The sequence below is a fragment of the Thrips palmi genome, unplaced genomic scaffold (genome assembly GCF_012932325.1).
Source record: "Thrips palmi isolate BJ-2018 unplaced genomic scaffold, TpBJ-2018v1 HiC_scaffold_18, whole genome shotgun sequence".
NCBI classification, from domain to species: domain Eukaryota; kingdom Metazoa; phylum Arthropoda; class Insecta; order Thysanoptera; family Thripidae; genus Thrips; species Thrips palmi.
In genome coordinates, this window is record NW_023144627.1 from 2,937,797 (window position 1) to 2,954,021 (window position 16,225).

The 16,225-nt window shown below is 44.8% G+C and overlaps 1 protein-coding gene across 1 annotated transcript; it reads left to right on the plus strand.

The window, feature by feature from the left end:
* The first annotated feature begins 15,176 nt into the window (after positions 1–15,176).
* Positions 15,177–15,804, plus strand: LOC117644248. The gene is made up of 3 exons (XM_034383528.1): positions 15,177–15,421; positions 15,586–15,662; positions 15,756–15,804. The coding sequence occupies exons 1-3, from the start codon at positions 15,239–15,241 to the stop codon at positions 15,802–15,804; spliced, it is 309 nt and encodes a 102-aa protein (XP_034239419.1). The 5' UTR covers positions 15,177–15,238.
* The last annotated feature ends 421 nt before the right edge of the window (positions 15,805–16,225 follow it).

Sequence of the window (16,225 nt, forward strand, 5' to 3'; positions counted from 1 at the left end):
CTCCCCTATTGCGAAGCGGGCTCCCCTATTGCGAAGCGGGCTCCCCGCAACTCGGAACGGGCTCCCTGTAACGTGATGCGGGCTCCCCGCAACTCTTAGCGGGCTCCCTGCAAAACGAGGCGGGCTTCCTAAAGAGCGAAGCGGGCTCATTGGGAAATGAGGCGGGCTCCCTTAAAAGAGAAGCGGGCTCCCCGCAACGCGAAGCGGGCTCCCTGCAACGCGAAGCGGGCTCCCAGCAAAGCAAAGTGGGCTCCCTGCGAAAGCGAAGTCAGTAGGGTAAAGTTACGAAACATGGATAAATTTTAAGGAATGTCTTATATTTTCGCTCAAACAAGCGATGACCTAAATTTTCTTCGACGCACTTCAAGATTACCACAAAGACAACCTTCTCCCAAGAACTGTACATTTAATAAGAAATAAGGGAGAGTGGGGTAATTCCGGACGCTTTTTTTCTTTTTGGTCTTTGAGCTTGAATATGCTTCTTGGGTTAAATGTTATGACAGGAGAGTAAAGTATGGACCTTTACCTTCAAAATGGTATACATGAAAGCCAAATCTCAGCAACGGTTAGGGAGATATAGGCGCCTAACAAAAGCCCTGCACGTGTCCGGAATTGCCCCAGGCTGGGGTAATTCCGGACGACCTATGGGGCAATGCCGGACGACCTTAAAATTTGACACTACTCGAGCTTACTTTCGCTAGTTTTGATGTGAGGCATGCTTTTAGAAGGCGTTCAAGGACATTTGCTGCGAACTGAAGTGTTTGATTATTACTCAAAGCATATTATAAGGAATAATTTCTATCAAAATCCCTAAATTGACAACACTGTCTTGAGTAAAGCTCTTTAACATAGCTGCAATACTATTTTTCGTTCTTTCTTCATCGTTCTTAACGGTGGGGATGCATGTCCACAATTTTGAACGCACTACCTTAACATTATGCGGGAAATTGAAGAAAATAACCCTTATAGTCCGGATTTACCCCACAGGTAGTGAAAACCTCTGATGTTCAACTGTAAGAAAACGGCGAGCCATACGAGCACTCCCGAAACGCCAAAGTAAAGTCCAATGACCATATAATATGATAAAATTTCAGTCATGGGACTGAACTTGACGGTAAGGTACGATAAGTACATGGAAATACGAGGGAAAGATGCAGCTTTTGCCTATTTTTGATGGTACTCAAATTTCGTGAAGCGACCACAGGCAAACGGCTTGACCTCCTACTTTGGCGATTTGGAATTCTCCTTTTAAACTGATTATCTTCTTCTGTTAGTCGGGCTTTTGAGTTATCTTCACTCAAACCCAGTGAAAATCGAAGTGTCCGGAATTACCCCGTGTCCGGAATTACCCCACTCTCCCTTACTTTAAAATTTACAGGCCTTTGAAATTTTACTGATTTTAGTGATCCATGTTTGGGTCAGACCCAAACATGGATCGCCTTACCCCACCCCCCAATCGCGTTTTAACAGGGGCGTTCCGATAATTTTCGGTCGCCTGAATTTTTAAAGGGTACGCTCTGAAGGTGCAACGAAAAATTTTTGAGAAATTTCTGCTGAATAGATTCTTTTTAAGAACGGTTTGAATTTTGACTCGTAACCTAACCTAAAACCAGGCCGATTTCGGACCCCTTTTCAGAAGCACTTTTCCCTTTGTATACCTTGTAAGATTGATCAGTTCCCCCGCTCGTGATTCTGAAACTTAAAGGTGAAGGCTTTATGAAAAACTTCGAAAAAATTAAATTGGTCGCTTGGTTTGGCAGTACGGGCTCGCTAACAAAAATGATCCATGATTGGTACCCCGATCCATGTTCGGCACTTTACCCTACTGAAGAACACACGTAGTGCACACTATGTGTGTGTGCTCAGCGCACACATAAGTTTTCAGTGCATCTGGTTATCTCTACCTGCCAGATCTTGCACTGCATTCTCATTGAAACACTCCTAAACGCTATGTCTGGTAGTCAGGCACACGAAACACCACCCCACATGCTCAAACCGCGGTCGCGGAAAAGTGTGCGCGTGAGTGTGTGTGTCTGGGGGGGGGGGGGGGGGCGTTCAAAGGTTTCACGGGCTTCTCGGAAGAAAATGCGGGCCTCTTCAAAAGTCTGCCCCCTCCAATAAAATCCACTTCCGACGCCGCACGGTGCGGCTGGCAGTGGCGGATCCAGAGGCGGCCTCGGAAAGGGGGGGGGGGGTAGAACTTTTTGTTTACTAACAGGGGCAACGACATTTTGAATTAGGAGAAGAATTTCAAGAGGAAAACCGCTTGCGTCATGCTCGCGTTGGCAACTAAGGATATGACGTGGTAGTGGTTGCCAGCAAAGCAGGCAAATAGTAGCCCAAACACACAGGTGTGCGGCTGCACTATGAAAATTTGTTGTCACTTTATGACGAAAACGTTGATGACATTTTGATCACTTTGAAATAATGACAATCTCCTCACAAATTGATGACATTTTCATCAAAGCTCCTATACATATTGCATGGGCGTGGGAACAATATCATTAATTGACTTGATGACATCCTTGTGAGGAACATTAGCCTTGAAATTGTCATCAAGTGATGACTCAAATTTTCAGTGTGGCTGCATCACCTCCTGCATACTAGGCAGTTACTCAACAGCTGTGGAAATAAGTTGCCTTGTAGGCAACAGCCCGCCGCTCACCAGTGTGTTTGGGATACTTTTAGCCAACTCCTCATTGATACATTAGGGCAAGATAAACCGAATGATGTAGTCAAAATTTACATTCGCCATGTTTAAAATCCGAGGATTCGAGCGTGAAGTAACTCGACCTATCAGGGAGTGGCCTTAGATATCGGTCGCTGCCTGTACACGGAGCAGGCGGTCTATGAATAGGGTTGTCTGCCTTTGATGTCACTTAATTCGGGTCCTTCACTGCAAAATCACCATTTTTTGGGTGCACTGTTTTACTTTCCCCCCTACAAAAACCGCAAAACCCAAGAACTTCTTGAGATACTTTAAGACAATGAAGTAGGGACCTCAATGGACCTTCAGGACAAAAATTTCAAAAATCGAAGATGGCGTTCGGTGGGAACTACACTGTAAAGTTCACTGTTTCTTCGTTAGAGTGAACTTTCCTATTTTCACATCTATCGACACCAAACCGACGCCATTTTATGCGAAATTTCATTTCCTTTCGAATGAGCACAGAATCGCCCCTCTAGGTCTCATAGGAGCCAAGATATTGGCACTTAAGTGAAACACTGTTTTTACATTTGGCAAAATAGCCAAAAATGAGGTATGGCTATATCTCCGGAAGTATTGGAAATTGGCCAAAACCATTTTAGGGCATCGATCTTAACACTAATTGACGGCGATCCACCAACTTTGGTCCAAATCGGTGACATCATGGCTTTGGCTCTGGTTGACTCGGCATGGAATGACCCATATCTACACCCTTTACCAATTTTTTAAAACCTAAAAAAGGGGTAAAATAAGCTTTTTTCCATTGTATGAGTCATTTTCGGACATCGAATCGGAAAATTTAAACTCGAGTTTTTTGTCATTTCCTTCAATGTTTGGTCCCCTTGTGACGAAAATGAGAGAAAATTTTGGTCTGTTTCATATATTATCATGTTTTGCACAAATTTGGTGCGACTGCCCAATCACGACCGAAAATCTGCTCGTTGCATGTAAAATCATGGGCCATTTTACCCCTTTTTTCGGTTTAAAATAGTCAGGAGGGGTGTGGATATGTATCTTGGCACCAACTTTGGGGTGCATTCTTAATCTTATATGTTATTCTTACGAAAAAAAAAAGTTTGGTCGAAATCTGAGTGTACCCCCTGAATAGGTTCCTTTGTAAGTACACACTTACAAATGCATGCTGGCAAGTACACACTTAAAAACGCATGCTTGCAAGTACACACCTACAAACGCATGCTTCACGCATGGAGTTAAACGGCGTCAAGCATGCGTTTGTAAGTGTGTACTTGCAAGCATGCGTTTGTAAGTGCGTACTTGGCCAAGCATGCGTTTGTAAGTGTGTACTAAGTAGACAGGTTTGTAGTGCGACTGTCGTCCATTACGGCGTCATATGCCAAACCCGTCATTCGCAAGTCTGCCGCTAGGTGTCGCATGGTACACGGGGATCACTCACAACTCTGTATTTCGTATTAAAATATTAAAACGTGAGGAGATATTCTAAAAGGTATCCGTGGTTCATGCGAAGTGCAGGATTGTTAAACTAATGGCGAAGAGTTTGGGGGAATAGAGCGATATTTGAAGTGACCAAATAGGTTTGTCTAATGTTGCGCGAAGGCGACTACGGGCTGCCGTTTGGTAGGGTCAGCACCCGATCTCTCTCACTCAGGCAACTAAACTGCCTCAGACCAGAGCCGTCCTGGCTCTCTCAATTTTAACCTCTTCTCTGCATTCAGAGTCTTTGTGAATTCACACTATGTCAAATCGAAACAAAAAGTTGCGTAATTTGCGTCAACTTTGATCATTTTCATTACGTTTTAGACATTAAAATTTTCATTATATTCGTTCATTACACTGTAATGAAAATTTTAATAAGATATGTGTAATGAAAACTTTAATTACATTGTAATGATTATAGCTTCACTACCATGTAATGAAAATGTAATTAAATTTTTTAACAGTTTAAATCCTCAGATCCATCAGGTTTAGGTCAGGTGACTTCCAAAGCATTCAAGTTTTTCAGTAGTGAGGATACTACATTGCACTGTTAGGAAATTTCAAGTTTCAGAACGTAAACTCTGCAGCTAATCATGGTGAGAAGCTAACGTCATTACGTCATCATTGGTAATGGAACGCAAAATTTTCCTACACTAGCTTTACGTTTCAGAGTATTCAAAAAATGTTGTCATGACGAGGTCATAAAGGTATATTGCCCGTGTGTAAGAACATGAAGCTATCCGTTTCAAAATGGGGAGACAAAACGCAAACTTTACACCACAAAGCAAGAGTGCAGAACATCAAAATGCCCGTTGCAGGACAAGATCAGATATTTTGAAACGTAGAGGTAATGTTTCAGAACGCAAACTTTACATTTTAGAGCATGGGTGCAGGTAAGAGATTTGTATCGAAGAACGTTAAAATGTCCGTTTCAGAACCGAAATAGACATTCTGAAATATAGAAGTCGTGTTCAAGAACGCAAACTTTAAATTTCAGAGCGAGGGTGCAGATGAGTGTCCCTGGGTAATTCCACGCCAGACCATCGCACCCCCCGAAATCGACGGTGATGGAATTGGCCAATATAGGTGTCAATCCACTCAGGATGACCCCTTGAGTCACCCTGCAAATTTTTTTGTCCAACTCCAAACCGTTCAGATTTTATGCCGATTTGAAATTTTTGTCAATTTTGAATGTCGCAACTTTTGTCCACAGAGCATCTGTGGTCAGATAGTGACCAGCCAGGTTTCATTGTCTTCACAAAAGACTACTCTATCCATAAGAAAAATTTATTTTTGAAAAAGTTGGAAAATATTAAGAAAAAATCAATGAAAATTTCACAAATGTCAAATGTTACTTATCCTTAGTCGAACAAGCCCACAAAATTCCAACTCCGGCCCAGCTTCGTAACTATGGATCGGTCCACATTTAATACTTTTGGGGCTAAATTTGGTATCGAGACTTGAACGGCCTGAACCAAGAGTGCATGTTTGCACTTCTAAGATCACTTCTGGAGCTTTGGATTCACCCCCGAACATCAATTCAAATCAGACATTCCAGGTCCAGAGACATATTTTTGTGTGTTTTAACTTCAACGTTGAGATTTTGGGTTAACGATTAAAATTATGCTTGCGCAGACCATTTCCACCATATGAAAATAACCTTTTCAGTCTGAGTATTCCCCTTACTTCATTTTACTAACCTGATGAAGAATTCAACACATTAGCCAATTGATTCCGTCAATCCTTTATCAGGAGAAACTCCCTGCCAGAGCAATGCTTTCTCGTGTATTTTCTGGCCTTCTTGCACAACCCTGAATTTATACAATATGCTCGATATCTTCGTGACAAAAAACCATTTGTCATGGGGCCTGTTGACTTCCCGAAAGCATTGAAGACCATCAGCATTTGCATGCGACGTCACTCGTGCTTACCTAACTGGGTCAGGTTGTGTGACAAAGAAGTGGCCGTATCCAGCTACTTGGAGTTGACACCGGGTAGGTTCAATCAACGTGCCCAGTACCTCCCGGAGATGCAGCAGCGGTGCTTGGAGACAAGGCATTTGAGTGTTTAAGTGCTTGAGGATGGCGATTTTGTTCCTAATCCCCTTGAGGACTGGGGCTATTTGCAAGAAGACCCTCTCTTCTATACCATGCTTAGCAACCATCTCCGTCCTTCAGTAGCTGCATCGGTGAACAGGAATCACATGGCCAAATCGCTCGAGCAGGCACTAGTGAACCGTAACACCTGGATGGCTAGTGGCAGTGCCGGAGCAAACTTTGTTGAAACTACGAAGGGGAAGTTCAGGTGCAACAAGCGAGAATACTTTGAGCAGTTCTCAACAAAGGAGTTGGCTGACATTGCTAAGTTCTCCATCCCGCTTGAAGATGCAGTCGCATCACAGAAATTCGAGAATGGGAAAGGCAGGGCCATCTATGGTGTGGGCAACACGCATTTTATTATAAATAGCGTGTGTACCGCAGGCATGGAAGAAAGGCTTTGTCGTGTACCTGGATTTGAGAAGGGATATAGCGACGTGAGTCTTCGAGCCGCTGAGGAGAAACGTATCCAGCTGTCAAAGGATGATTCAGTGCATAATATGTGCATAGACTATGCCGATTTCAACAGGCAGCACACTCCCAAAGCTCAATCTTTAATATTCACCACTATTGCTGAAGAAGCTCATCGTTTAGGAGCCCATCCTGACTACATCTGGGCAGCGCGCTGGGTAGCCGCGTCCAAATCTAACATGCGCATCAAGTTCTCCGGATTCACCGACGCTCCAAGCCATGAACATATTAGTGTTCAAGGCATGTTCAGAGGTACCAGGTCCACAGATTTGATTAACACCATGTTAAATAAAGCCTACATGGGACATCGCTGACGAATTGGTCTTTAGCCTGTATGAGCTGAGGCCAACCTGGTTGTATCGTGTACATCAAAGCGACGATGTTTATCTTGCCAACAAAAGTGTGGCTTATGCCGTTACCTAAGAAGTGTGCAAAATCTCACCGAGATCGGCCGAGCCGTTCAGGAGGAGTAGTGCGGACAGACAGACCGACAGACCGACAGACAGACAGACAGACAGACAAAACTTTTCAACCCCACTGGAGTAACAGGCTTCGCTATCGCTCAGCCAACAAGCATACATTAAAAAAAACATTCTCATTAGTATGTCATCTGCTTCCACGTAAGCGTTAGCGTTAGCGTTTTTTAGCCTAAAGGCTGATTTTAAGGCATTTTTAACGCTGTCTGCGAGAAACCGTGGTTTCAGCTTGGGGTGTCTTGCCTGACCGCGCCTCGGAGAGCACTCGTAGATCTACCAGGCGGGCCCCGGGCTGACCCCTGGAGCTTCCACGTTTTCCCTGACATTAGCAACTTAAAATGCTGGTATTAGGTATAGCCTTTACAGGCTTTAGCCTTTACAGGCTTCTTTTATAGCATTTACAAAATGCTGATATGTAGCCTAAAGGCTGACATGAAGATCTTAAACGCTGCTGTCTGCGAGAAACTGTGGTTTCAGCCTAAAGGCAGGGACCTGCTCGGCGTGCTCTTGCGCGCTGCATTGCCAGGTGCGAGTGAGGCGCGATGATTGTTTGAAATCAGATCCCCGCCGAGTTATTGAATCCTAAGGTTGATATCCCTTGGAATGCACCTCTTCTCCCTCGATCTGCGGCCATCTTTCCCCTCGCCTCCGACTGTCACGGCGAGGCACTTTAACCTTCGCAATTTGGTGAATACAGCCGTGACATTGCTATGAAGTTGCCGTGAAGACGTGGAGACAGCTTGGTTGGGGCAACATGGCCATGCCCACGTGGCAGGGGCAATATCATAGCACTGTCACGGCGAGGCACTTTAACCTCCCTCAATTTGGTGAATACAGCCGTGACATTGCTATGAAGTCGCCGCCAAGACGTGGAGACCAGCTGATCCCTCAACATCTTATGATCGTTTTTGGCCCGTCCCGTTTATTTTTTGTAAAAAAATGACGGAGGGACGGGCATATAGTATGATGCATGCTGTGCGTGCGTCCGTCCGAGGACTTCCCGTGGTCCGATCTTGACCAAATTTGGTATTCAGCCTCCTTCACTCTCATTCCAGGAACGTGACATCACGTTGAAACGAACGTGACAAAATGTCACGTTCGTTTGAGCATTGTGTCACATTTGTTTGGGTGTGAATTGGGCTAAAATCAGCTTGTTCACATTCAAACGAACGTGACACAATGCTCAAACGAACGTGACACTTTGTCACGTTCGTTTCAACGTGATGTCACGTTCCTGGAATGAGAGTGTTGGGTGACCCTCAGAACCGCCCGGTGGCAGCAAATCCGATCCGAGCCCCGGGGGCGCTGCTGCAGGTGCATCATGGTCTACATGGGGTCGAGGAGGATTTCGGCAACGGATACAGCTAGGAGGGCATGTAGGGGTATTTTTGGAATCGGGGCGACGAAATAAAACCAACGGTGCCAGTTTCAAGCGAATCGGAGAAGTTTCGACCCGGGTTCAAATCCCAGTGGGGTATATTTTGGACATTCTTTTTATTCAAATTTTTGCATTGTTTCTGGAACGTCAAGAAATTTGATGAAAAGTCAAAACGTGAAACTACAAATTTAGTGTGGTTCTGAAAATTTATAACCAAGATATAAAATTTCATGTCGGTCTTTGACTTGTGATGGGCAGGTTTTGATGGCTCTTACACTGATAAAAATTTTGTCGTAACTTAGCGACATATTTATTGCTAACTTTTTTAGCGACAAGATTTGTTGTGGAACAAATAGCTTGTTAAACCGTAGGCGTATTGGAACTAAGGGATAATTTCACAACGACTAAATTGTAATAACGCACCAACAATAACACATCAACGACAAGTATTGAAAGTCCAAAAGGTATTTTGTAATGTCTGCGACAATATTCATAGAGTAATTTTGTCGCTAAATTTATTTAGCATGGTTTTTTAAACATTAGTAATTTCCCTATGACTTAGAAGAACAAAATAGATGATTATTCATAATTTGCTTTAATTGAGCAGATAATTGCAAAAGATGTTGTTTCCACATAAATTGTATCGTAAAGAGTGATAACAAGAATTTTGTCCTTCAACGACAAAATGTCGCTTACTAGACTCAACGACATTTGTTTCGCTTTGGTTCATGATGAAATTCTATGTTTTGGAACGACTAAATTTTCACTCATCTGATTATTTCTGTACAACCATTTTTTAACAGTGCACATTGCCCGGGTGGAAGGAACTTCAGGTTTGACTGAGTTTGAAGCTAATCGTGATTCGGAATATTCCTATGCTCTTTCCTGAGTAAATGTAGCGTGATAATATGAGTATAGTAAATCAAACGTCGCACCAAAAAAGAATTTTAGTATCATTTAACGCAAACTGTGGTCAATCCACTGCTCACATGGTGCGGCCTGTCAGCCACCTGGGCTCAAAGTCAGGTTTCAAGAAGCTGCCGCTAGGTGGCGCTCGGAGTGCCGTGTTCGTTCACTTGTAAGTTTTGCCTATTCATTTAAGTAAAATCAATATTTTTTCAAAAGTTTATCCTTGGTTACCTAAGTGAATATCTACTCTAGACTTATGCTAAAAGTGTTAAACAAAATATTACTCTGAAGTCGAGAAAAACGCAGAACCATGTTGCGACTCGCTGGCGCCTACAGTCGGCCATTGGGTTAGGTCCAGCGAGAGCCTCCTCGTGATTGTGGTACAACTTGCCACCAACTCATCTCACTGAGTTACCCTCCGGGTAAAGCTCTGTGTCTAAGGTGGACTTAGCCCGCTTGCAATTTTTAGAACTGGAATTGAACTAAGAGTCAAGATACCGGTACCACAATTGGAAATAAAATGTCAAAACTCGCATATGAATTTTCATTAGCAATTTAATGAAGTTTCACAACACTTTGCTATGAAATTTCATGGTTATTTTCTGCAATGAAATTTATTTCATTGCAGAAAATCGCCATGAAATTTCATAACAGAAAAGTGATAATAATTACATTAACATGTTATGAAATTTCAATCCGAATTTTTTAACAGTGTGTTTTTGAGGGCGCTGATGACGAAAATACCATTTATTTTGACCCCAGACTCAGGTTCAAATCCCGTCAGGATTAAACATAGGCGAAATTCGCACATTCCCTGATGAACGGGACGGGCCAAAGTTGCCGATGTATATCGCTACTTTTCCTGTTATTATACGTAATACGATGGTTTTTCATCGTAAGGTACGCATAAATTTGCACATACGTAATATGCTTAATTTTTCATCGTAATACGCATGAATTTCATCGTATTACGCATGTATGTCATCGTATTACGCATGAATTTGATTGTAGTACGTATGTTCTCATTTCAACGTATGTTACAATGGCCCTTTCATCATATAAGAATCTGAGGGTGTGGAGACGCTCCACTCGGGTTTTAACTCTGCCCTCCTAGGTGCAATATTCGACATGAACATCTTCATGTTGCCCCAACGTTGCCATGTGACGGCCAGGACGCGGTCAGTGCAACACCGTAGTGGTGACGTTAGCACAACCTCGTCATGAGGGATTTATTGCCGTAACGTTACAGGAGTGGCAGTGCTGCCGACTTAATTTCCTTTATGTTGCACTAATGTTGCCATGTGACGGCCAGGGCGTGGTCGATGCGACATCGTTGTTGTCACGCTAGCACTTCCACGAGATGTGGGCATCGTTGCCGTAACGTTACAGCAGTGGTAGTGCTGCGTACTTGTTGAACGTAATGATGCCCCAACGTTGCCATGTGGCGGCCATGGCGTGGTCGGCGCAACAGCGTAGTAGTGACGTTAGCACATCCACTTTATGAGGGATTCATTGCCGTAACGTTACAGGAGTGGCAGTGCTGCAGACTTGTTTTCCGTTATGTTGCCCCAACGTTGCTTTTCTTAATGCCAGGGCACCGTAAGCGCGTCGTCGTTGGAGTGACGTTAGCACTTTCACGTGTGTGTGGCTTCGTTGCCGTAACGTTACAGCATGAGTAGTGCTACAAACTAATTCCCCGTTATGTTGCCATTACGTTGCCATGTGATGGCCAGAGCGCCGTTGGCACGACAACGTAGAGGCGCCATTTCATAGCCTACCTAGACGCGGCGACATTGACTCAATCTCTTGGCAACGTGACTTCGCTACACTGAAGGCTAGTTTGGCTGTCGCTATGTTGACCGATAGTGGCCATAGCTGCGTAGGAGCAGCGTTGTGGCCGCAACGTCGGCGGGGCAACAGCGTCCAGGCTACGTCGGGGCAACGTTGCGGCGACCAAAGCACCAGCACATCAGACCCCAAAGGTGGCAATGTCGTTGCCGTTTGGCTGCCGCAGAGACGTACAGGGAAGGCCCGGAATTGAACGTTGTGGAGAGGCGTCCACACCAACGTGAGACGGAACACATGGCTGTTACGTTGTGGTGACAATACTGGGTATGGTTACGATGCACTAGTCGCAGCAGCGTTGCAGCAACGTGGACACCATTGCGTACGGGCGTGAGTGTTGCGACAACGCAACTACGACGTTTCCTTTAAGATGTAGCTGCGTTTGCTTTTTTTTAAGTCAGGCACAACGTGATCTGGCCAACCATCGCATGTGGCATGGTTGCCATAACAACGCCAGACAACGAAAACGGCCCGTAACGAAGGCCAACGTAAGACACGTTGTGACAACGTAATTTCCTGAAATCATGCCCGTCGGGATGTAAATGAATACGGAAAAAAGTACGGAACGTTCCGTAGTTGACAAGTACGGACGGTCCAGGCAAATTATTGACCAGACATGTTCCGTACTTTTTCCGTACTTTTTTCTCACAGTGGGGGTGTACTTTTCATACTCTGTACTTTTCTTCCCCAACCTACCCCTAGTTGTTTAACATCTAGAGCACGAATGAATTTGAACCACCACAATGCCGGATTGCATGACACCCGAACTCGCAAGAAAACGCGATGAGATCGGTTGATGCGGCACGTTTGAGGCCCTGCTGGTTCAAATTCATTCGGCCGCAAAATCTTGAATAAATAGTCGGCCACTCAAATAACCAGCTGGCTTATAAACGAACAACCACCACAACATCGGATTCCAGAAGCCCCGAACATGAGAGAAAAAGTAATGAAATCATTCCATCCGGCATGTTTGCGGCGCTGCGGGTAGGCAACCACTCTACAAAAAATGTCCTGTCAACGCCGTTTATTTATTACCAATGTTTGCTGTTATGCAATTCACGGCGTTTGCTGTGAACTAGTTCACGGCGTTCACTGTGATCTCGGTCACAGTGTTCACTGTGATCTGGCCACAGTAAACGCCGTGAATTGGAGCCTGATTTGCAGTACTTCGGTGCTCAGCGGCGTCAAACTCAGTGTTTACTGGGGACCAGATCACAGAGAACACCGTGAACAAGATCACAGTGAATCCCGTGAGCAGATCACAGTAAACGCTGTGAATTGACCTACAGTGAAAACTGGTATTTTGAACCATCACATTACCGGATTCCAAGACACTGGTTGTCCTGGAAAAGCAATAACACTTCTATTGCATTCGTAGCGCCATGAAGATGTTATTTCACAAGGTAGGTCTACGCCAGACCGCGTCTTGTCGTAACAGGCTTCGCGGTATCTCGCGGCCTGTTCCTCCAATCCGCGCCTGGCGTGCCTACCTTGGCCTGCGGCGCTAGCCTGCCTTCGGCAGACAATGGCGTGCCAATCGTCGGTTACTTTTTGATGCATACTTAATATGTTAACTTGTTGGGACTAAGGTCATCTTGAGGCAAGTAAAACCACTTTTTTTTTCGAACAGAAAAGTGCCGGTTGTAACAAAATTGAGTGCACGTGTGGCCAAGTGTTCTGTTTCTCATGTGGAATGTCCATCGACCCTGTCAACGTCAACCCATATGGTCATAGTGAGAACGGCAACTGCAACGTGTATGATGAATGAGAAGCAGCAAGGAACCTGGTGGTTTTTTCTTTGATAAACTCCGTCTGGCCCATAGAGATATGTTTACACTCACTATAATGGCATCTATCTATGATCATGAGAGAAGGGCGCCCTGGAGTCCCAGCTTCTAGCGCCCGGAACGCCGCCCGCCAGTCCTTAACACCAGCCTGACGCCGCTGTATTTGTCGCATCTCCTTGCGAAGGGTCTGGCTGCCCGAGATGAAACGCCCATCGGAGAATTGCCGGGGGCCACCCGGGTACTCCCCGGGAACTACCGGGGAACACCCGGGGAACACCCGGGGAACTCCCGGAGAACACCCGGGGAACCAAAATTTCGCCGGAAAACCACCGGGGAACCGCCTTAAGCTGCGGAAATGGCCACGGCAGGGTGATTCCGTACGTAGGGGCCGTTTTAGCCACCTTAGGAAGTCACATAATCAATCTTGCTTGTTCGGCCTGAATTTTGCCTAGATGGCGTCAATAGGACACCAGGACGACACTGTGAGCGTGGGCGAGCTACAAGTTGACTTTCGTTTTCTCCCCCTATAAAATATGACGAAATTTACTGAAAATATGACGGAAATTACGCTCGACGGAAATTACAAACAGATGTTTCTAGCTCACTACAAATGCCCATCGCCTCAGAAATATGCTTTAAGTTTGGCACACTAGTCCGACGTCAAGACACGCCCTTTCACGTGTAGGATGACTTTCTTAACCCAATAGGAGAGGGGTGAGAGGGGCATACGGAAATTACATCAATTGTTACAACCCACCGTTTTCACACACAACTTCCACTCGCACACACAGCCCCCTTACTTTTTCGCCACCGGGATTCGTTCATAGGGTAAACAGACCGTGCTGATTCTAAATACGGCGGTGGTTTTCAGCAGGGAGCACTCCTAGTAGTTTTTATGGTGGTAACTTTGAAACTACTAAGTCAAAAGTCGGAGTACGGTGGACATTTTGTACGCGTTCTGAAAGGACACTTCCAATCAATATACGATCTTAAAATTCAAGCAAGATAGTCACTACACGTTAGAGATTTGATGGGTGTGTGTGAAATTCGAAGATTAGAATGGAACAAATGGTTACAGAGCCGCAAAGTTGGTGCAAGGTGCGAATGGACATGACGGAACTTACAAAATCGACCCTTTTGGCCCCTCTCCCGCGTCACATGTTGGCTTCGAAAGTCCATATACAAAGGGAACAAGCTAGTCTGGTGCCAAAAAAGATTCTTAAGTGCATAAATGGGCTGCACTCGAATAAATTTGCCCTGGGGAGGGTGTGGACACGAAAACGCCCTCTACGCGCGGAATCACCCGGCAGCGCACCATACCGATTCTTGGTGATGCGGACGGGTGCGGACTTTGGAGAAGGGCTGGAGTGCTGACGTGCGGTGGCGGCCGAGAATGATGCCTTTCCCTAGACTCCGACGAAGTCCCGGCCCCTAGGCCCCGACCCGGCCCCGACCCGACCCCCCCGAGACCCGGCAAGTAGAGACCTAGAGACTGACGGAAAAGCGCGGGCGCCGATAAGTGCACCAACAGTTTCTCATACTCCTCGCGCGCGGCCGGAGAGCTGTCTCATATTCCGGACAAAATGGCGGCGCACGCACCTAACGGCTGGAGAAGGTTTTTCGGTCTCAGCTTCCAAACCGCTCTAGATAGAGGGGTATAGTAAGCGAGCCGATTGTAGGTCTCTGTACAAGCTACAATCGGCTCACTTACTGTACCACTCTAACTTGAACGGTTTTCGAGCTGTGGCCGAAAAACTGTTCGGTCTGTCTGCTGCGCTCCGCCTGGCCCCACCTTACCGCACCGCTCTCCGCTCCGCTCCCTGTTCCCTCCCCGCTCCCCTCTGGGCCGGCCCAGTAATGTCCGATTTTGCAGGGATGCGACCGGATGTGAAACCTCGGGGATGACGCTCGGGTAACGCGCTCTGGTGGCCGTTTTCGACAACAAGACTTGAGCACCTCATGTAGTGTTGTTATTATTATCATTAGATTCAAATAATAGTAAAATTATCATGAAAACAGGAAGTAAATTCTAAATTGATTCATAAGATTACATCCTCGTGTTTATTAAATAGACCTATTAGATCTTCGTCTCCCACCTCACGTTTACACGGGTAATGCCTCTAACCATAATACCTCATAAAATTGGTTCATTAATTAAAATTCTATCGTTTCCAAAAGACACTGACGATACTACCGAGGACTATTTTTCATGTTCTGCTTCAGCCATGAAGAAAAGTCTCCTCTCTCCTCTAACAGAACGTAACCTCTGCAGCAACAGAAGAACAATCACGTATGATGTACGTGTTAAATTTTCTTTTGAAATCTTTTCATATTGCTTCTGTTTATCATGACGACATGTGTAGCGCCGTCTTGAATTTATTATTTTGCAGATCTAGCAACTTTGCCCAATATCAACCGTACCTCTTGATCCCTGATATACTGAACAATTTTTCCTTTCCAGAATATGGACTTGAATCGCTTCACCAAATTTCCCACACAAACAAATACTAACCTCTGCCACAACAGCAGAACTCTCATGTATGTGTTACATTTTCTTTTGAAATATTTTCACATTGCATTTGTTCATTATGACGACATGTGTAGTGACGTCTTGCATTTATTATCTTGCAGATGTAGTAGCAACTTTGACCACTGTGAAACCGTACTTCTTGATTCATGATATGCTGAACAATTTTTCCTTACCAGAAGATGGACTAGAATTGCTTCACTGAATTTCCCAGACGAATAAATACTTTTTCAAAGCAATATATGTTCTGCTATGTAAGTATGGTACAATTACAATGGCTTCATTCTGTTGGGGTCAGGATGTTGGTGTAATCAAACATTATAATTCCTTTCACAAAATTTAATGATTCATTCAAATTCAACCTTAAAAATTAAGTAAGATAAAGGATTAAAAAATAATTTAAAGCTGTCTCTGCGTTTATGCAGGGTTGACACTGCCTATCAAATCTGACATTCCACAATAGAACGGTGTTTGGTGTCAAATCCAGATTTTCTTCATCCATACGATTTCAAAAGGGCAAAATGGTGCATTAAGAAAGGTGATTCATTACAATAAACTTTGAAATGGAATACAA

Excerpts from the sequence above, each read along its gene's own strand:
- LOC117644248 (XM_034383528.1), top strand. The coding sequence starts at position 15,239 with ATGCCTCTAACCATAATACCTCATAAAATTGGTTCATTAATTAAAATT. Across the intron at positions 15,422-15,585 it reads GAAGAACAATCACGTATGAT|AATATGGACTTGAATCGCTT; the intron begins GTACGTGTTAAA and ends TTTCCTTTCCAG. Across the intron at positions 15,663-15,755 it reads CACAACAGCAGAACTCTCAT|ATGTAGTAGCAACTTTGACC; the intron begins GTATGTGTTACA and ends ATTATCTTGCAG.